This window comes from Saccostrea cucullata, unplaced genomic scaffold (genome assembly GCF_032062105.1).
Source record: "Saccostrea cucullata isolate Sc308-1 unplaced genomic scaffold, CSIRO_AGI_Scuc_v1 ctg88, whole genome shotgun sequence".
Lineage (NCBI taxonomy): Eukaryota > Metazoa > Mollusca > Bivalvia > Ostreida > Ostreidae > Saccostrea > Saccostrea cuccullata.
Window position 1 is genome coordinate 561184 of NW_026930139.1, and position 23304 is coordinate 584487.

The 23304-nt window shown below is 33.2% G+C and overlaps 1 protein-coding gene across 3 annotated transcripts in view; it reads left to right on the plus strand.

Moving 5' to 3' along the window:
• LOC134283043 (dihydroorotate dehydrogenase (quinone), mitochondrial-like) overlaps positions 1-18560 on the plus strand; it is an 81058-nt gene extending 62498 nt beyond the window's left edge. For all 3 annotated transcript variants that reach the window (XM_062765481.1, XM_062765480.1, XM_062765482.1), the window contains 7 exons: positions 10915-11114; positions 11693-11763; positions 11937-12124; positions 14808-14921; positions 15226-15379; positions 17662-17821; positions 18260-18560. In XM_062765481.1, the coding sequence (XP_062621465.1) occupies positions 10915-11114; positions 11693-11763; positions 11937-12124; positions 14808-14921; positions 15226-15379; positions 17662-17821; positions 18260-18314 (942 nt within the window). In that variant the 3' untranslated portion in view covers positions 18315-18560. The remainder of the gene's footprint in view (positions 1-10914; positions 11115-11692; positions 11764-11936; positions 12125-14807; positions 14922-15225; positions 15380-17661; positions 17822-18259) is intronic.
• Positions 18561-23304: the final 4744 nt, after the last annotated feature.

Below are 23304 nucleotides of genomic sequence, written 5' to 3' on the forward strand. Positions count from 1 at the left end.
AGAATTTAAAGAGAAAGAACTTGCTTCCAAAAAACGTGTAAGAGAAAATTCTGAAACAAAGCAGAAGGAAAGGGAATGTACATTAAAAAGTATGAACAAGGCAAGACAAAGTAAAGAATTTAAAGAGAAAGAACTTGCTTCCAAAAAACGTGTAAGAGAAAATTCTGAAACAAAGCAGAAGGAAAGAGAACGTACATTAAAAAGTATGAATAAGGCAAGGCAACGTACAGGATTTTGTAATAAAGAAAGAGAAGCAAAACAAAAGAAAAGAGACAATGTACAGCAGCTGGAGAAAGAACGGCTATTTAAAAAGGAAAGTAGAAAAAATAACAGAGAAAAAGAAAGAGAGAGTGAAAGAGTATCTAAAGCTAAAAGGAGGCTTGATGCAGAATTCACAGACCATGAAAACAATTTATTAAAGAAAAGGTGTCATGGTCATTCGTTGGAAGATTGTATAGAGAAATTTCATGAAGAAGTGAAAATTGGTCCAATTTATGTGTGTACATGTTGTCATCAGACTTGGTTTCGGAAAAGTGTTGTGAAGCTAAATACAACTAATCTTAGTGTAAGTAGTAAAAGTATTTGTACTGGATTTACATCAGTAGATGGCATAGAATGGCTATGCTTAACTTGCTGTTCAGCTTTGAAAGATGAGAAAATTCCAAAACTTTCAGTTAGAAATGGAATGAAATGGCCTGACCAACCAGATGCTTTGAAATTACATCCACTAGAAGAGAGGTTGATATCTCAACGCATACCATTTATGCAAATAAGAGAATTACCAAGAGGAGGTCAGATGTCAGTCAAAGGAAATGTTGTAAATGTTCCAGTTGATATTCAGCCAACTGTGAATGCCCTTCCACGACAAATAGATGAGCATGTAACTATAGCTGTAAAATTAAAGAAAAGATTATCTCACAAATCAGCATGCTTCACAGAAAATGTTCGCCCAAATATGGTGATGAATGCTTTACAATGGCTTATGAAAAATAGTGCATTATATAAAGATTCTGGTATAGTGTTAGATCATTCTTGGAGAAACGAAATTGAAAAAAGTAATGAGGAAACAGTACAAGAATTGATGGGCAGTTCAAATGATAGTGATGATCGTGAATCAGAAAGTAATGATGATGGTTTTTGTGAAGTTTCTTCAGATGATTGTGTTCAAGGCAATTCTGATACACTTGTTGATGAAGCAGACATTGATACAAATAAACTCTATGTGTTTGCTCCTGGAGAAAACCAAAAACCAATAAGTTTATTTACAGATAAAGATGCAGAATATCTATGTTTTCCAACAATATTTTGTGGTCAGCGCAGAATTGAAAATGAGGATAGAGAAGTTCCAGTACACTACAGTGATATTGCAAAATGGGAGTTGCGCAGTGTTGACAGACGGGCAGCACAATCTGTACCCAACATCTTTTTTAAGTTGAAGAAAATTCAAATTAAGCAAGTTAGTGACAAAGTAAATTTGGCACTAAGAAGATGTAAATCAGACGGTAAGAAAATCACTGCAGAACAAGTTTTGAATCCATCCTCTGCAGAAAAAATTGTAAGATTAAATGAAGGGTATTATATATTTAGAACACTTCGAAATTCTCCTGCATATCTTTCATCTAAAAAGAAGGATGTATTTGCCATGATTAGGCAGTTAGGTCTTCCAACTTGGTTTATTTCACTTTCATCAGCTGATACCAGATGGCAAGATCTGTTGAAAACATTGGCAACACTAGATGGAAAAACCCTGTCACAAGAAGAACTAGACGATTTGAATTGGAATGACAAATCAAAACTAGTTAAACAAGATCCAGTGACATGTGCAAGATTCCTTGACAACAGAGTTCAACTTTTCATCAATACCGTTCTTAAAAGTCCTCACAATCCTCTAGGTGTTGTCACTGATGTGTTTCGAAGGGTAGACTTCCAAAACCGAGGTTCACCACATATTCATATGCTGGTATGGACAAGTGATGCTCCAAAGCATAAGGAAAATAGCAATGAGGAAATTGAAGCATATGTAGATAAGTATGTCACATGTGGTTTGCAGGAAAATGATTCTCAAATGAAGCAGCTTGTAGATCTTCAAGTACATAAACACTCAAAAACTTGCAAAAAAGGAGGTAGATCTGTATGCAGATTCGGTTTTCCGTTGCCACCTTTGCCCAAGACCATGCTTCTTGAACCCTTGGATGTTGACGTCGACCATTATAGAAAGATATATTCTGATATTCAGAAGAAAATGAATGATTACAAAGATGGTTGTAGTTTAGACTATGAGTCCTTCTTAGAGACTGTTGTAAAAATGTGCGAGGATGAGTATATAAAATGTATTCGAGCTTCCTTGAAAGGTCCCAAAGTGTTTCTGAAGAGAAGTCCATCTGAGATGAGAGTGAATTACTATAATTCATCAGTGTTAAAGGCCTGGAATGCTAACTTAGATATTCAGTTTGTACTTGATCCTTATGCCTGTGCCACATACATTGTAGCATATATCAGCAAATCTCAGAGAGGAATCAGTGCAATGCTAGATAAGGCATCTCAAGAAGCTGCAGAAGGAAATATGGATCTTAAGCGACAAGTTCGACATATTGGAAACAAGTTCTTAAATTTTGTTGAGGTCAGTGCACAAGAGGCAAGTTACTTAATCCTTCAGATGCCACTTGCACAAGCCAGTAGAGAAGTTGTTTTTATCAATACCTCGCCACCTGAAGACAGAGTTTTCTTACTCAAACATCAAGATGAACTGAATGAGTTACCCAAGGATTCAGCTGATATTAAGGCAGATAGCATGATACAAAGGTATGCAAGAAGACCAAAACAGCTAGAAAATTGGTGTTTAGCTGATGTTGTTTCTGAATTGGAAGTGACTTTCCCAAAAGAAATCAGAAAAGATATACAAGAGGAAGTGAATGATGATAACCCAGAAGATTCTCAAGAAACCTTTACCGATCAGGATGTGTTAGTTCATTTGAAAAATGGGATTAAGATCAGAAGACGAAAAAACAAACGAGTTATTAGATATGTAGGCTACAGCCAAAAAACAAATTCTGAACAGTATTACAGAGAAAGAATTCTTCTTTTTCTGCCTTGGAGAAATGAGAATGCTGACCTACTTGGTAGTCATCAAACTTATGAACAGCACTACAGGGAAAAAGCATGTATGATACAAGTGAAACAAAAGCAGTATGAGCATTTTGTGGATGAATTAGAACAAGCTCGACTTCAAGCTGAAGAAGATCTTGATGATCTGGAGACAGTAGCACCAAATACAGAACATACTGAGGCAGAAGATGCAGAGATAGGTTCTGAACCATCTGAGGAATTTGTTCATTTTGATCCTGATACAGTTCAACATAGAGATTTTGATATTGGGCCAGAACTTGGATTGTCCTCAAAAGTAACTGAAACAGAAATGAGTGCCGTCCGCATTCCTGATGAGCAGTATTATAAACTTTTGCAATCCCTGAATACAAAGCAGAGGGAATTTTACAATCATGTAACAAACTGGATTCAATTCAGAGATGAACCATTATACGCTTTTTTAACTGGTGGAGCAGGAGCAGGAAAATCAGTAGTTATTGATGCCATTTTTCAAACATTACACAGAATATTGTACTCAAAAGAAGGTGAAAACCCTGATGATATTAGAATATTACTTTGTGCTCACACTGGCAAAGCTGCATACAGCATCAAAGGGACTACTATTGCATCAGCTTTTCACAGAAAAATGTATCAAACTCAGCAGCACATGAGTGCAGATGAACTGAACTCATTTAGGACAAAGTACCGGAATTTGTCTGTTGTGATAATCGATGAAATTTCAATGGTAGGCAATAATATGCTGTCATTTATAAATGATAGACTTCAACAACTTACTGGGAGAAAACAAGATTTTGGTGGTATTAGTATCATAGCTGTTGGTGATTTGTATCAGTTGCCACCTGTTGGAGACAAGTGGATTTTCAAAGACCTTTCTAATCCTGGTCAGAGTTTAGCAAACAATTTGTGGCATGAACATTTTTATATGCATGAACTAACTGAAATTATGAGACAAAAGGATGACCTCAGATTTGCAGAAATGTTAAATAGACTTCGTGAAAACAAGATGACAGATGAAGACAAAGAACTCATTTCTCAACGTTTCATCAGGCAAGACTCTCAAGACTATCCTAAGGAGGCACCTCATCTGTTTATTGAGAACAAGTTTGTTGATTGTTTTAATAACAATCTTATAGAAAACCTTTCAACGAATAAAGTAAATGTAAAAGCAGACACAGATGTGTTATCACAGACAAAACTTTCTGCATCAGTGAAATTGAAACTAGTTCAAAACTTGCCTGAAAACCCAGCATCTACAGGACAATTAAGAACTAATTTGGTTATTGCTGTAGATATGCTCTATGACATATCAGTAAATCTTGATGTTACAGACGGGTTGACAAATGGTGCTTCCTGTGTTGTGAAATACATTGAATATAAACAATCACAATTCAGACCTGCCATAGTATGGGTACTGTTTGCTGACTCAAGTATAGGTATTTCACGAAGACATCAATACAGGCATTTGTTTTCCACAAATGTGAATACTGCATGGACTCCCATATTTGAAGCTAAAAGAACATTTGTTTATAACAGGAAGACATATGAGAGAGTTCAGTTTCCACTGCAACCATCTGCTGGTAAAACAATCCACAAAGCACAAGGAGCAACTCTTTCAAAGGCAGTAATCAGCTTAGGACAGACAAAGCAGCGCAGAATCCCGCATATACATTATGTTGCACTCTCAAGAGTAAGGTCACTTGATGGTCTGTTCATTCTGGATTTCAATGAAAAAAGTCTTTCAAAAGATGAAACTGTTGATAAAGAGATGGACAGGTTAAGAGAAAATACATTGCAACTCTCATATACACCACTATACTCAGTATGTAAAGACATAAAATTTTTGTTCAACAATGCCAGATCTCTACACAAGCACTTCCTTGATATCAAATCAGATCCGAGTGTTTTGGCTGCAGATGTTATTGGTATAGCTGAATCTTGGCTTTGTGAATTAGATTCTGATGAAGACTTTAGTTTAGAGGGTTTTACAATGTTCAGGAATGATGCAAGTTCTTCCCAGAGCAGACCACATCATGGTATTGTCATATATCTGAGAAATCAATTACAGTGTGTTTCATACAACTCTTTTACTTCCAAGTCTGTTGAATTTTCCATTATTTCAATTATGCTGTCCAATACTCCAATACAGTGTGTTGTTTTATACAAACAGCCTTCTTGTACTCTTCAACTTTTTTACGATACCTTGAAAAAAAGGTTGCTCCCATCTGTTGACAAAGATGAAAAGACTGTTATAATGGGAGATTTCAATTTGGATTTAAGTACTGGTCAGTATGCACATTTCCTGAACTTTATGAAAGAAACATTTGGTTGTGTGCAAATCATAAACAAGGTAACCACAAAGAATAAGACACAGTTAGACCTTGTATTTACCAACTTTACTGATTTACAAACAGATGTTCTTCAGGCTTATTGGTCTGACCATAATATGATTTATTGTGCTGCAGATATGACTTAAGCAAACTATTCTAATGACAGAACTACATTTTAATTACATTGCATAGTAAAACAAAACCCTCTCGAGCACAAAACAGGCAGTATGTAAATATTTAGTTTCCAATGGAAGCTAAATATTTACAAACTGCCAAGAGTGGTTGGACAAAACAAGGGTTGCCACTCATCAACTACCTTATTTGTCCCAATAACTTTAAGTATGTTTCATATATATAAATGTATTTAAAAGCACATTGATTAACTTATTTGTTATTTGGAAGTTATTGGGACAAAAAAAGATTTAATAGATTAAAATGCCCATGAGATGAAATTATTAGTTTATTTATGATAGTTTGTACTGTCTACTTTTGATTTATCTTTAATTTATGTATTATATTGTTAATCCACAATATAAAAACCCCTGGCATTGTAAAACGGTACATGTTGCATATTTGGTATAGGAGGTAATTTTATTACCTAACAGATTGCAAATTCACATGTCAACAGTTCAGTAATAACCAAATTAACATACTTTAAGTGAAATATGTATACCTATGATTTTGAATAAGAATGATATATGGATATATGTTTGCAAGATTTGATTGATAATTATTTTTTATACCATGTTTTTCTGTGTTGCAATTAAGTCTGAATGAATACACAATTAATCAAATCTTACTTCTTTCTTGTATGTTTTATTTTCTTAATTTTTACTCGTTACAATATTACATATTTTGTGTATTTTAATGTACTACATGTATCTTTTTGTACAGTTTAACAATTAATATTTCATCTCATGGGCATTTAAATTATCAATTTTTGGGGGTAAATTATTTCTAATTTTACTAAATTAGTTGTAGATATAATAGAAAGCATTCTTGTATATGTTGTATTATACATAAGTATTTATTAGCTATTATACAATGATAATTAACTATGCAATTATTATGATATTTATATTTCTCTACTTTCATAAAAGTAATTGCTTACTTTGTAACCCAATATATAACAAGTGACTATCAGTATCTCGGTCTACAAAGACATTGTAAACATCCAGAATATGGTTAGCTCCAGTGGACATCTAAAATGTTTAAATGAACATTCTGTTTCTGAAAAGACTTTAATACTCCGGAGCTCTATTATTTATAAAAATGTTAATTAATTTTTTTGCTAATTCATTGTGTTACATGCAAAACAAAAGTGTTATCTACATATTCTGTTATTCAAATTCATATTTAAGAAATCATATGTTATTTAGTTTAAGTTTTATTTATTATTTATTATAAATACTGAAATGTTACTAAACTCAACATGGACAATTTTGATTTTTTTAATTGTGATAAATGTAGTATTGGTACCACATTCATCCTCAGAAACAGTCTTAATTGTTTCTTTAAGGATACATACCATGAACAATTTTTTTTAATCTCCCACACAGAAGAGTTACACTGATAGTTTTTTCAATATTCCTTTCAATGGAAATGAAATTAAAAACTTATTTATCAGTGAAGTTGCATTTAATCTCCTGTTTTTCACCAAATTATGTTGCTTGGCAAAACATTTGTTGTTAAAGTAAACAAATATCGCATCAAAAAAGAGAGAAACACCTGAGATAATTGAATTTTTGAAGGAAAAAGTTTTTGTTATTTATCCTTAAGTTTGTTATTTGTTATAACAATTTTTATTACTTCATATTAGAAGTAATTTTTCAAGTGTCAGCTAGTATATACATTGTAATATTCATTCTATAAAGACTTAAATTTGGACTTAACGGAGTCTAATATTGGAACCGTTTTTATGATCCTGAAACCGCATATGGTCTTTGTATCTCATTATATGAACAACTTTTAATCTTTCTTTTCGTTTTCGGTGTATAAAGGTTAAAAAAGTTGTTCTAAAAATGAATTAATGAATGCAGCTGTTTCTTTGAAATATGAAAAATATGAGTTCCATTTTTAAAATTGAATTACTAAATCACATAGTACAGTATATACATTTAATGATGTAGGAAATATTTATGCAATTTTTTTGTTTTGTTTTCAGTTTCTGCAATGCTTTGAAATGCGAGCTAAGTCTAAGAAAGTTACATTTTTAGTTATGCATAAAAATGACAAAGTCCAGAAAAGTTATGTTTTAGTTACATATGAAAATAGCCAAGTCCAAAAAGTTACATTTTAGTTATACATGAAAATGATGAAGTCCAGAAAAGTTATGTTTTAGTTATACTTGTATATGAAAATGGCAAATTCCATAAAAGGTTGCATTATAGTTATAACTTTTTTTGTACCTCAGAGCCTAGGTATAACTAAATTATATACTTTAGTTATAACTTAGTTACAACTTTTTTGGTATTGGCTATTGCCAAAGCAAGATGGTTTAAACAATATAATAATTTCAAATATTTTTCTTCTTGTCGTGTTACATTAAATTTGTTGGTTCAATACAGTCTTTTCATAATATTGTGAAAAACTTGAATAACTCGATGGGTTAATTTTTTTTTACATCATGTGAAATGTCCAAAAACAGTGAAATGTATTTGTATAAAATATGCTAAGGGGACCATTGATGTGCATGTTTATGCCCCAAACCTTACTACAGTGTAATGGACTCAAATTTATCAAGTTAGATTTCAAAATATCTTTTTTAATGTTGTAAGTGTCTGAAATCACCTACATGAAGCAACACTTTTTGAAGGTAAGTAGTTTGGAAAGAAGGGGTCAATGGCCAGCCCGTAAAGGGAGGTAAACCTTGCTTCTTTCAGATGGTATATAAATAAAAGTGAAAATTGCTTCGAATATTGTTTTATGGTAAAATTTCAGACATTTGCAAAACGTTTTTACCAATCAAGTCCTTTTAGTTTTCAAAACTAAATAAAATAATTTAAATCATAACACTCTATGAAATGTTAAACACATTGCTTTTGGACACAACTATTGAATGCAGAAGTTTTAAATATGACATGATGATATAAGTGAGTATTGTACACTTGTTTAATAGTCAATTTATATGTAACCAATATATACAGTGTATATTATATGCACATAGATATATTTTATGATTCAAGATTGAGACGTTTTATTGCAAACTGCTGTTATGATGAAGAACTTTTATTGATTAATTAATATAAATGTCTTTATAGTTTACTTGTAGTTCATTATATACTGAATGAATTTAAACCTGAATAAATCTGATATAATTTGTTTTGTATGAGTCCACTTTTATTGCACGAGGTTTTCAGGAATAGGAGAGGAAAGGATTAATTAACAATATATCATGGATCACATTTCACAGTTTATTTTTTAAAGTATGCATATTTAAATTTAGCTGCAAAAATGTAGCCCTCTCCCTTTTTTTTGAGGGGAGGGGCTCCCTTTTTTGAGGAGAGAAGAGGTCTCCAGAAAATATCAGATTAAAAAATCGGAGAGGGCTACATTATTGCAGCTAATTTAAATTGCACAAAACACATAAAGATATATAAATAAAAGTTCATACCTACAAAATGAGTACAAATTGAAGATTTAAGTCTTTTCAAATGCAAGTCAATGGTCCTTCTTTCAGAATTGTGAATTTCAAGGCCCCTGGGTCATGTGGGTTAAGGATAACATAGAGGAGGGGGGCTCTAATTATATTTTGAAAATTAATTAATGCCTTCAAAGATTTATGATCAAAAGGGTGCTTTTTCAAAAATTGTGCATGTGTGAACCCAGGGTCATGGGTTCCTGTGGGTCGGAGCACTTCTGATTATTGTTGAATATTACTGATTAGTTGAAATGTGTTTTTTCTCTACTCTGCCTAGGGGTATTAGATAAATAAACTTAGCATGCTAAGTGTATAGTTATGATGAGCAATGGCACCTCTTTCAGAATTGTGTATGCCATGGCTTCTAGTTAAAAATATGAAACAAATTCAATGCATTGTTGAAAAGTTGTTGCTTGATGCTCAGGTGACCTATAAGGCCCATGGGCCTCTTGTTGTTTATTTTTGAATGGGGAGAATAAATTGATAAAAAATTCTGAAATGATTCCTGAGAAAAAATTTTGATGTATTTTGTATCATTGGTATAATTTATAAAATTATTACTACTCCTTTTAAAAGATTCTGATCAATTCTTCTCTATTTCAGTCATCAGTTGTGATTTGGAGAGAGTTCAGTTATCCTGTAGGTGTATGGTTTTGATTCTGATCTTATTGTTCTGTATTTCAGTCATCAGTTGTATTTGAGAGAGAGTTCAGTAATCCTGTAGGACTGGTTTTGATTCTGACCCTGTGTTCTCTTTTGCAGTCATCAGTTGTGTTTTTTAGAGAGTTCAGTAATCCTGTAGGACTGGTTTTGATTCTGACCCTGTGTTCTCTATTTCAGTCGTCAGTTGTGTTTGATAGAGAGTTCAGTAATCCTGTAGGACTGGTTTTGATTCTGACCCTGTGTTCTCTATTTCAGTCATCAGTTGTGTTTGATAGAGAGTTCAGTAATCCTGTAGGACTGGTTTTGATTTTAATTAATTGTTCTCTTTTGCAGTCATCAGTTGTGTTTTTTAGAGAGTTCAGTAATCCTGTAGGACTGGTTTTGATTCTGACCAATTGTTCATCAGTTGTAATTGAGAGAGAGTTCAGTAATTCTATAGGACTGGTTTTGATTCTGACCCTGTGTTCTCTATTTCAGTCATCAGTTGTGTTTGGTAGAGAGTTCAGTAATCCTATAGGACTGGTTTTGATTCTGACCAATTGTTTTCTATTTCAGTCATCAGTTGTGTTTGGTAGAGAGTTCAGTAATCCTATAGGACTGGTTTTGATTCTGACCAATTGTTTTCTATTTCAGTCATCAGTTGTGTTTGGTAGAGAGTTCAGTAATCCTATAGGACTGGTTTTGATTCTGACCCTGTGTTCTCTATTTCAGTCATCAGTTGTGTTTGGGCAAGAGTTCAGTAATCCTATAGGACTGGTTTTGATTCTGACCCTGTGTTCTCTATTTCAGTCATCAGTTGTGTTTGGTAGAGAGTTCAGTAATCCTATAGGACTGGTTTTGATTCTGACCAATTGTTTTCTATTTCAGTCATCAGTTGTGTTTGGTAGAGAGTTCAGTAATCCTGTAGGGCTGGTTTTGATTTGAATTAATTGTTCTCTATTTCAGTCATCAGTTGTGTTTGGGAGAGAGTTCAGTAATCCTGTAGGACTGGTTTTGATTCTGACCAATTGTTCTCTATTTCAGTCATCAGTTGTGTTTGGGAGAGAGTTCAGCAATCCTATAGGACTGGTTTTGATTCTGACCAATTGTTCTCTATTTCAGTCATCAGTTGTGTTTGGTAGAGAGTTCAGTAATCCTATAGGACTGGTTTTGATTCTGACCAATTGTTCTCTATTTCAGTCATCAGTTGTGTTTGGGAGAGAGTTCAGTAATCCTGTAGGACTTGCTGCTGGGTTTGACAAGGATGGGGAAGGAGTCCGAGGCCTGAAGAAGCTTGGCTTTGGTTTTATCGAAATCGGCAGCGTGACCCCAAAACCTCAGCCAGGGAATCCAAAACCACGCGTGTTTAGACTGACAGAGGATGGAGCTGTCATCAACAGGTAAATGTGAAACAATTATTCAAAAATAATCTCACCATAAGCAAAGAATTTTAAATATTCTTGTTATATTTGATAATTTTCAAAAGCTGTAAAAACTATAACATCAGTCAATTAAGGTATTTATTCAAAAGTGCTTGTTTCTTTTCAGGAAATATTTTTACACATTGAAGAGTAAAATTAGAATTCCCATTTCATCATCTATTGACTTTTTTCTTCAACACTTAAAATAAAAATTAAAAAATTTGAGTACAGGTATGCATAGTGCATACCTTTAGGTTGCATTAGTATAAAGTGAAACTTGTCTTTTCTGGATGCTGTGTGTCTAAAATCTTGTCTAATACAATTTAAATTTTAAGTCCCTTGCAGTGAACTTATTTGTTTTAAAAAATGCATATAAATCTGGAATGTTGCTTAATCTGGCCAATTTCTTTGGAACCAGTGATAGTTTACTGTACAGCAAAACTTGTTTAATATGAACACAGGTAAAGTGAACTCACGGATATATTGAAGTAAATTTATTGGTCCCGTGACTTTTTTATAACCGAGTTTTACTGTATATTGTTATGTTGCGTTTGTAGGTATGGCTTTAATAGTGAGGGTCATCAGGCAGTGTATAACCGACTCAAGGACAGACTCTCAGAAGACAAAGGTCAGAACTAACAACACAAATATCTAAAAGTGCTTCAGGGTCGTGTAAACATGAGTCAATAGAGATATTATAACAAATTTATTTGATAACTTTCTTGCTTAGTGTGCTCCAACTTCCAAGTGAGAATTTAGTTTGTAAGTCTGGAATATGAGCACTGTGATTTTGTCTTTTAGATGAATGTCTACTAGGTGTAAATTTGGGTAAAAACAAGACTTCTAGTGATCCGGAAGGTGACTACACACAAGGAGTTCAAAAGTTCAGCCAACTTGCCGATTACCTGGTGGTCAATATTTCTAGTCCTAACACACCTGGTCTGAGAGACTTACAAGGAAAACAGAGACTACAGAATCTCCTAGACAAAGTAAGAACTTAACTATTATTATGCCCCCCTTCCAAGAAGGGAGGGCATATTGCTTTGCTGCTGTCGGTCTGTCGGTCCACCATCAGTTTCCGTTCAATTTCTTTGCAGAGGTTGCACATATTGAAATGAATTTTTTCTGCACAGTACGTGACAATATCGTCCCTAGTTTATAAATCTGTTTGGTGTTATAACTGTTGAAAAAGGTGAATAACAGCAGGGCACTTGTACTTATTTCACTGCAAATGACCTCTTCATCGAATACTCAATCGGAACTCCTCTAGAATTTATGCTTTCACGTATGAAAAATTACATTGTTGCAAGTTATACACAACAAGAAGCAAAACAGCTGGACATTTATTGATGTCATACCAAAGATGTTGGATATAATATTAATATTTAAACTATTTTTATTGTCAAATGATTGATTCATGCTGTGAATACAGACATACATGTATATTTTCATACATGCCAACTTTTGAAAATTCCCATGGGGGATTTAGCGCGTGATGACAATTTTCAAAGCTTTAAATTCACGACATTTTGTCGTGAAATTAAATGATTATGAAATGATTTCTTTTTTTATTTATAATATTGATATTACTTATCAATACTACTTAAGAATTAATTTAACACAAAAAATAATGTTTTTCTTTCCAAAATTGAAATATTTCTGCTAAAATAGGTGCCTCTTTCACTTAAGAAGGGGTATTTAGTTACATATGTAAACAACATTTTTTTCTACCAGAACACATAATTTAGTGAAAAATTGAAAATTTTACAACTTTTAAATCATTTTTTCAAAGGCTAAAAAATATGAGGTTTTGATACTGTAAAATCCTGTTTCTGGAAACATTTTTGAGATTTTATATATATATATATATATTAGAAATTCTAATTAGATATTAAATATACAGAAATTTATACCACCTATGTAAAAGAAAATTATTTTTTTTTACAGTCATGAAATTCGTCAGGCTTGATGTTGCCATTTGGGTATTTCCTTAAGTCATGCACATTACTTTGGGGAGAAGGGAGGGAAAAGAAATTATAATTGAAATACACTTGATTGTTTCATCTCAATTTTTTCATAATATTTTAATTGCAGGCAACTTAGAAATATTTTTCATTATAGGTAGATAAAATCATCAGCTATGCTTTGTAGTTTTCTACTTTAGTTTTCAAATAAACGATCTCTTTGGATTCCGATTTTATGGTTTAATTAGTATTTTATTGTCTTTAATTTATGTTTTTAATAAAATGACTAATAGTTATCACGTTAATCTATGTGTTTCACCTTGCATACCCCTTAAAACTGACAAGATAATACCCTAATTGCCCCAAGCTATAAGCTACTCGTACCTGGACAACTGCGTGCATTCATGCGTGAAGTGATTTCCTGTGGCTTAATTAGTAATTAACATCTGGTTAAATAAACAATGAAACTTATCTGTGTGCATTGAATATACAAGTCTGACATTGTTTTCCCGATTGTCAAAATTCAGCGGTAGGGAAACTTTTAAAATCTGAAATTTTAAGGTGATTTTTTTTTTTTCAAATTGGGAAATTAGGGCAATTTTTCTCTCCCGATCGGGAAGGCGGGATGAAAGGGTAAAATCGGGAGGATCCCGCCTAAATCGGGAAAGTTGGCATGTATGATTTTAGAGTTATTAATCTATCTTATGTAATATACATGTACATATAGTAATAAAGTTATTATTCTTTGGTTTCTTTTCAAGTTCAAAAATGTATCAAAACAAATAAAATATACACTTATTTAATTTTAGTTATCATATTTTACATGAAATCAGTCAGCACCTTTTCCCCTATGCGCTATTCCATCTAAACCTCCAACAGGTTTGTCAACATGGTCATTTTTACCTGTCAGCCATTTTCATGAAGGTCTATTTCAAAGGTGTATCATGACATACCATGTTGAATACGGCTAAAAATATTTTATGATTTATATACAATTGCCCCAATGCACTATGCATTGTGATAACATCAGCAAAACATTTTTACTAATAGAATATGTTGTTTTAACATTATTTGTGTATATTGCTGATGCCTTTCTAAAAAATACAATTTAATAGTATTTGAAATCTTAAAAACAATTTTTTATGTTTAGAAATTTAAGAAAAAGGTATAAAAATTGTATGCATATTTTAGAGGACCCTGGTGACTGAGTTAGTGTACACTGGATGAAATGACACTGGCAGGATACACATTCTATTTAGTGGTGTTATATAAGCCAAGTAACTGCACTTTTTTGTGAATATTACTCTAACAATGTTCAACTTAATTACTGTGTGTAGCAAACAAGAATCAAATCAAAATATAATTTGAAGAAAAATTCAGGGTGTTTTCCACTTATGGTGACGAAGTTTGGGTACTCAGGGATAACTAGTTTAGTTGTTATATATCAAATAAGCTACAAAATGCATTTGTCGTGTTGCTCACTTTTTCCTTTCCAATGGTTTTCATTGGGGTTTCTGACTGGTTCTTAAAGATTTAAGTTTTTGTGTGTGTCAGTTAACTTGGGGATGAATTTCACATTTTTCTGGAAGATATCACCTTGATTCAGTACTTTCAGTACTTTGATTATATTTTATGTATGCTTGATTGATTGATACATGCATGAATTTATTGTTTACTTTGAATTTAATTTGTTTTTGGATTGAACAAGGTAATAGAAAAAAGAGATGAGATGGAAGTCAGGAAACCCCTGTTGGTAAAAATAGCCCCAGATCTGACTGACCAGGACAAAGCAGATATCGCAGCTGTGGTCACCTCCAAAAAGGTAATGCAAGAGTTGTCTTCCTTTGAACAAAATTTATCTACAGTTAAACTTGTTCAATACGAACACGGATATTGTGAATTCACAGATGTAACGAATTAATCTTGGATCCCCAGCTATATTAAATTAACAAATTCCTTATATGGATGTAATGAATTACAGATACAAAGAACTAATTTCATAGGTCCCAGTGACTTTGTTATAACCACATTTTACTGTATAGGAGAATGTGTATAATATTACTACCTCTTTTTTAGAGTATTTCTTGTCTAAAATTGAGATTCATTTGTCATTGATTCTGTTGCAGGGTTATGTAAGTGGTTTAATTGTAAGCAACACAACAGTAAAGAGGCCCGTCCAATTAAAGAGTCCACATAAAAATGAAGAAGGAGGACTGAGTGGCCATCCATTAGCAGATTTATCAACAAATACCATCTCAGACATGTATAGGTTAACTAAAGGTAGGACTTGTACATTAAAAACACATGTATAGGTTAACTAAAGGTACAGATTTTAATAGCCATTCTCTGTAACCACTTAAACTTCGTTGCCACGCATGGTCACCGATTTTGATGAAACTTCACCCATGCTTAGTACTTGACACTAGAAACAAAAGTCAAACAAAATTTCGTTGCTATGTGTTTCGGTTGCTATGGCAACAGCCGGAAAAGTTTGAAAAATCGAGATTTTCAGCCACTTTAAATCTTGACTGTGGCTTAATAAAAACTAGAAAAAGCAAACAAACCATTCTCACAAAAATATGACATCTTGAGGTCACTTATACTGTAAAGAAACTGTTTAGAATATATCTCTAAGTAAGTGGTAACCAAGGGTACATTTGGAATACTTTAAAATGCTGAGATATGCTGAAAAACACTCCGAATTCACTAATGGTAGGTGTTACATGCTCAAACTCAATCAACGACTTAAGAAAAGTTTTGAAAATGTTTTACCTTAAGTATATAAGTATAAGCAATATTATTCTATAAATAATTTTTATGGTTGCCATGGTAACACATTGTAACCAAGCAAAACCAGTAACTAAGATTGGGTTAATGCTACTGTATTGAGGAAAAACATGAAAATTCAAGACTGGCAAATATGCATCCTTAGGACCTTGCAACACCAAAATCATAAGAAAAATTAGGTATAATTGCTACTTTGCAGTGTTACCATGGAAACAAAGTACCGGTGCTTAAAAGTGAATTTTTTTCGCTGCATTAAGAATTGAATTGCCATTTAATCAAAAACCAATTAAAAGACTCAGCTTGAATGGCACTTATCTGTTAGAAGTGAAGTTGAATATCATATATTGATAAAATTTGATAAAGAAAACAACATTGTTGCTATGGTTACCAAGAAGGGAAAATGTTCGATTTTGTGAACTTTATATTAATATTAAACCCCGTGTGCCAACTTCTTGCATCCACTTAGAGATTGGATGATAGTCAAAATTAAAAGTCAAGTTAGCTGTTTATAAATATCAATCATAAAAATTTTGGGAATCTACATTTAAGGGTACGTATCCAAGGAAAGAAAATATTTTTCAGGTTTTTAAGCATATATTTTCTGCTTATTTCCATAGCAACGCTCTATTTAAAGAATCTAATCTGAATTTTTTCAAATGGTAAAACTTGGAGCACACCAACATCTTTAAAAATTGATCATTTGTTATGAGGAAATGTGCTTTTTTTAAAGATAGGATCAGATTTAAACATACAGAGTGTTACTTTGAAGGCTCTCTGTGGTATAAAAACCTTGGCAACCATTGCCAACCAAAATGAAATATGATATTTTGTTATTGGTAAATGTTTCAAGGCTCTTTTTTCTATTATTTGGTCACATTTCATCCTAAAATTGCTTTTTATTTTTACGTGTTTGACTTAATAAAATTCATTGAATATTTTTTTACTTTTGAATACTTTGTTACCATAGTAACGTATGTAATAGTTGATTTACCAAACATGTTTATCATGCATTTGAGACATCTGACCTTCAACTTTTGGAAACAGTCATTGCCAATTGTTTGCTTTGCCGCAAATGTTAACTATGGGGCTCTAAACATGTTTAAAAATGCCATTTTTTTAACTTTAAGACATGTTGCCATGGTAACTATAAAACATAGCAACCAATTTTTGCCTGATTTCAGTTTAGGGTATCAATGACTTTTATCATAGAGAGTTTGGAGAAATTCTGAGACTATGCGTGCCACAGCTCCTATATAAAATTTCAAATCATTACAGAGAGTGGCTCTTAAATGTTATAGCATAACTGTATCTATATTTAATATTTAAATGTCAGACTCGCTTTACTCTTTCACTACACTTAGTTTCTTGAAAACTCAAAAGTTCAGCATATTTAACTGACATTGATGTGTTCTTCCTGACAGGAAATGAAATGTATCTCAGTTATGAAATGACAAAAATTTTAAAATTTAAACCTTGAAAATCTCTGTAAGCATGTACAGTAAAACTTGTTTAGTATGAACATGAATATTGCGAATTCACAGATATAGCGAAGTTATCTTGGGTTCCCAGTTATATAAATTTAACCAAACCTTATGCGGATTTTACGAATTACGGATATAGGAAAAAAATTTCATAGGTTAAAGAGAGTTGTTATTACAGAATTTTACTGTAGAAGTTTAGTTGCATGTATAGATTTTCTAGGGTTAGAGATTTAAGAAAAGAATGTTATTGATGTAAATACTGTACTTCAACTAAAGTTTTATAAAAATTGTTAGGTACAGTCCCAATCATAGGGGTAGGAGGGGTGCACTCCGGGGAGGAGGCGTATAGGAAAATCCGGTCTGGTGCTAGTCTCATTCAACTCTACACAGCTCTTGTTTATGAAGGACCTCCAGTTGTCAAGAAAATCAAGCGAGAACTTGAGGAATTACTCAAGTAAGTGTATCTTAAGAATAATACATGTAATTCTTTTGACTGGCAACCATTTGTTGGTCGTGGTCATTTTTAAAAGTGATAATTATCCTTTTTCATGACCAGTTTACCTTTCTTCTTATAAAACAGTTGGTAAAATGCAGGAAATTAAATTACTAAATAAACTTGCAATTTTTGCACTTTTGCATTACATGCAATTTGCTGCAAGGATAATAACAAAATGCCCAGTCCTGAGAAAATTCAAGGGTTTTTGGTATACATAGGAAATCAAGAATCTGAGAATTGTCCAAAAGCCAGTTTTTTGTTTTTTTTAACTTTTTTTCATGCAGTACATGTGCTTGTTTTTCACCATTTAATTTTAACATGAGAAGATGGCTTTTTCCCATTTCAGAATTTGTAAATCAAAATCCTGAAAGTTGAAAATTTTTCTTTCCTTTTCAGACGTGATGGATTCAGTAACATCTCGGAAGCTGTGGGTGTTGATGTTAAGTTATGATGACTTTAAAATCCTAGGTTTTTTTTGTTTTTTTTGGGGGGGGGGCTCATTTGTGTATGTATTTGCTAGAATTTATAGTTGTACAGTTAATTAATTTTACATTGGTCCCTACGGGATAAAGGCATCATGAAAATTCATGATTAATTAAACAGGAAAAGGATTTTTGTACATCCTTGAATATCTCAATAACATCTTCATGAACTATCTTTCTGCTGGAACTTAAATAAAATATTTGAAGACTCCACATTTTTTTTTAATTCATAGGTACATGTATTGTAAGTTGCATTTGACTTCATTTTGATAACTGATCAAAACTCATTCATTGCCTGCCATTTTGGTTGTGGTTGTTGTAAACTTTTTACAAATTTTATCTTCTTCTTCAGAATCAATAGGCTAATTTTTACCAAACTTGGCACAGAGAATCCTATGGTAAAGGAATTCATTGTTTTTTCAAATGAAGGGCCGCAACCTTTTCCAAGGGAAGGTAATGAAGAAATAGAAAAAAAATGTGTGGTTATCAAAAAATGTCAAGAACCACTATGCCAGAAAATATGAAAGCCTCTTTACATTTACGTAGTGCAGATTCAGATTTGTTCAAAGCATTAGATAGTAGGGTGGAAACATTAGGGGTAAATCACAGGCCTTTGGATCGCTTAAAAAAATTGTGTGTGTAAAAAAAAATAAAGGTACTGAACTCTTACACTGGGTACCTAATTTCGCTAATAAAATATTTTTTATTCGAATGCTTTAAAATTCTACTTTCTATTTAAATCTATTCATAGATAAACATTCTTCAATTCTACCAAAGCTCATTCCGAAATTCCATATATTTCTTGAGATATTCCAGAGTTTCCGAAAACTATCGGTCCTACCGGCAAAACCGATAGAAAATCTAAATGTCCGATGAAATTCGCTACAGTATCGGTCCGTGTGACCGATTGTGGTGAGGGCTTGTCCTGATTAATTTATTGTACTCTAATCTATTGCAATATCTTCATAAATGAAAAATTTCAATGCAGCAAGCTCCTATTCTTCGTAAATATCCATTATCTTATCCATTTTGCAGTTCTACTTGACTTATTTACTTCCAAAAACGATCGTTTTTTCCTAATCCGAATTTCCTCCATTCCTCTGTTATTGGTAAATACATGCAGTATATAGGTCAAGAGGTGCAATGCCCACTGAGAAAACGTAAAGATAATTTTTTTTAAATTTACTTTTATTTTGAATTTCTACTGCTATTTATATATGATTCAAATTTACAAGTGAGAATTAAACTTTAAATTTTAAAAAGAATTCTAGAAACCTTGAGAAGTTTTCTTTTTCAAGAATTAACTTTTTTGTAATTATTTGTTTCTTTCTCACAATATTTACTTGGGGCTAGTGACTTTATTGCTGCCACAAGCCTGTGTGACCTGGTGCCATGTTTGAATTAATTATAGTTGCATTTTATATTCCTGGTATCACAATCAGTGTTTGTGAGCCACAATTTTTTTTACATATTCAATGCCATTTTCTTTGAATTACATCTGACATGAGAAATACACTGTATATTTTAAAATTTATTCGGACTGATAGAATATGTTTCGGACTGATAGAACACATTAAGTCATCAGTCCGAATGACTGATAGAAAAATTTGGTTTTCGGAAACTCTGATATTCTGAAATCAATTTCAAAAATGACCTACTTTCTTTTACTCGACATTAGCTTGGGCCCCTGGCCATTCACATGTAAACAGACGGTGTTTGAAGTGCGGCGAAGAGTTGCATAGTATTTGCAAAATCTTTCAACAATTTAAAGTTGATTTCTTACTCCAGATTGTAACGTTAAGTCCGTAATAATATTCCTTTCGCGAAAAATTAATTTGAAAACGTCTACATCAACAACTACCGCCATGTTGATTACGAATGTAAATGAAGCCATGGTAGAACGAATTTTTCCCGGAATGCATTATATACCTTTTGATTTTCAAAACAATTAGACCGCTAAAATGTTGTTTATGACTTAGTTACACCATATGTTCAAATTAAAGAAAAACCTTGTAAAGCTTGAATGCAAATGAGCAAATATTCATTGAGTTTAGAATAAATTCCGGGGAAAATTTGTCCCGTCGTTCCCGCTTTACAATTAGTGAAGGCCCAAGCTGATGTCGAGTAAAAAAAATTAATGTCAATATGGGAATTGATTTCAGAATATCTCGAGAAGTATAAGGAATTACGGAATGAACTTTGGTAGTAATGAAGATTGTTTATTTTTGAATAGATATGGATAGAAAGTAAAATTGTAAAGCATTTGATTTAAAAGAATTTTATTGGCGAAAGTAGGTACCCCATGAAAAGAGTTCCATACCTTTATTTTTTTTTCAACACCTCAATTTTTTTTCTAAGCGATCTAAAGGCCTGTGGGGTAAATGAAGTTTAAACTGGGTATATGTAAGAAAAAAAATAAAAATCTTCTTCTCAAGAACAGCAAAGCTATGGCTAGTAATATTCATATGGAAGCATCCTCAGGTAGTGTAGATTCAGGTTTGTTTAAATCATGACCCCCGGGTCAGGGTGGGACCATAATGGACAGTAGATGTTTTACATTGAAATACATGAACCCCAGTACATGAAAAAAGTCTTTGAAAATCTGTTTAGAACTGCAAAGCCATGATAAGTCATATTTATATGGAAGCATCTTCAGATAGTGTAGATTCAATTTTGTTTGAATTATGACATGGATACACGTGACTTCCGGTGGACGGCAGCCTGAAAATTCCAGGACGAAGATATTGACATTTCGAGCATATATTCGAGCTTTTATCGCTCTTGTAGTGGGTAAGAGTATTAATTGGTGTGACGGGTAGGCAAGTGAATAAGTATTGTGTGATATTAGTAATACCAGACCGAGGTTTTTGTTGATTCATGGTAAGATGGCTACAACAAAAAATATCCAAGATGGCGTCGGCGATCAGAGCGGGGAAACAAAAAGTAAAAGAAGGGGGAGACCGATTAAAACAGTTTCATGCCCTTCCTCTAGGGATAACTCTAGGAGCAATTCGCCCAAGAAATCTCATTGTGTACTAGCATTAGACAATGAAGAAGTTTGGTGCTGTAACTTATGTAAAAACGAATTCATGTCGGACGAAGACAAGCTCCTTGAGTGTCAACGATGTACCAATCATTTCTGCATAAAATGTCTGAAAAAATCAGTTGAGGAATATAACATTATGTCAAAAAGTGATGTCATGTGGTTTTGTGGTACATGCAGAGAAAAAGTCGAAAAGAACATTGTGGTGGATAGAGAGATAGAGGATAGGTGCAAGGAAATAATGAAAATATTTGAGTCAAGGATTGATAAACTTGAAAAGGAAGTGCAAAACAAATGCAGTGAAAATGATGTCCGTGCAATCGTCAAGGATGAACTAAATAATAAAGTAGTGTCTGGAAATTCTGAAATCACATCGAATAATGATGAGGTACAGCCCAAAGAAAATGTTACAGCAGTCCTGCAGGAAATAAATGAGAGGAAAAGTCGGGAAAATAACATGGTGGTATATGGAATTGAGGAGTGTGAGTCAGAATCTAGTGAGACACGACGGAACTTTGACTACGAGAAGTTGCAGGCTATAGGAAAGGTATGCAAAACAAATATTGACAATTCCGACGTCAGTAAAGTGGTACGTTTAGGGAAATTCAAAAAGGATAAGGCAAGTCGCCCAATGCTTGTTACCCTTACAACAACAAAAAAGAAGGTGGAACTTTTTAAAGGTGCGAAATTCTTGAAGGATCACTTGGAGTTTACCAATGTGAGAATTGCAAATGACTTGACAAGAGCTGAAAGGGAAAATGAGAAGAAACTGTATGAAAGGGCTAAAGAACTACAAGGGACACAATCGGGGGAATTCACCTTCCGAGTACGAGGACCACCCTGGGCGCGCAGAGTGGTAAAAGTTCGGGTAGAAGGAGAGTAGATATAAAGAAGAACAGTGAAGATAGTGTAAATAGTTTTAAGTTTGTGAATAGACTAACTTGCTTTTATACAAACGCCGATCAGTTCAGAAACAAATTCAATGAATTTCAAATCAGAATCCGAGATGTAAAACCGATGGTAATAGGGATTACCGAAGTAAAGGCGAAGAATGCTTCTTATCTAATAAATCCCTCCGAATTCAACATGGAATGGTCACAGGAATACAATATGTTCCACACAAACCTAGAAGGGGATATTGGTAGAGGAATTATACTCTATGTGCATGAATCACTCAAGGCGGAGGAAATAAAAGTTGATAGCAGATTTTGTGAGCATCTGTTCGTGAAATTGCGTATTAGTAGAAATGAGACCATGCTTATTGGAGTGATATACAGATCACCATCAGATAGTTCGGAAGAAACCGGTAGAACTTTAAGGAACTTGATCAGTGAAGTATCAAAGCTAAACTTTACCCACCATTTACTGATGGGAGATTTTAACTACCCTGGAATTAATTGGGAGATGATGACATCATCAAACATTCATTCAGAAGAGCAGAAGTTCCTTGAGTGCTTACAGGATAACTTTTTATTCCAAATGGTAAATAAACCAACGAGATGGAGGGGAACTAATACACCAAATGTGCTAGACCTGATATTAACCAAGGACCCGGACACAGTAGTAGATATGGAACTACAAAGTCCTCTTGGAAAAAGTGACCACTGTGTCATCATATTCAGCTATGTGTGCAGAGTGGATGTCAAGAAAACAAAGAAGAAGAGAAAAAGTTATAGCAAAGCTGACTATGTAGGACTAAAGGGTGAAATTAAGCAGATAAATTGGAGGCATATTTTGGGGAATGGCTCTGAAAACATAGATGAAATATGGACAAAATTTCGTGGAAAGATGGAGGATCTAGAGAATAAGTATGTACCTACTTATGAAATTGGAAGGAAGAAAAACCAGCAAATTCCCTTGGATAAAGAAACTCTAAATGTCATTAAAGAGAAGAATGCCTTGGCACGCAAGTACCT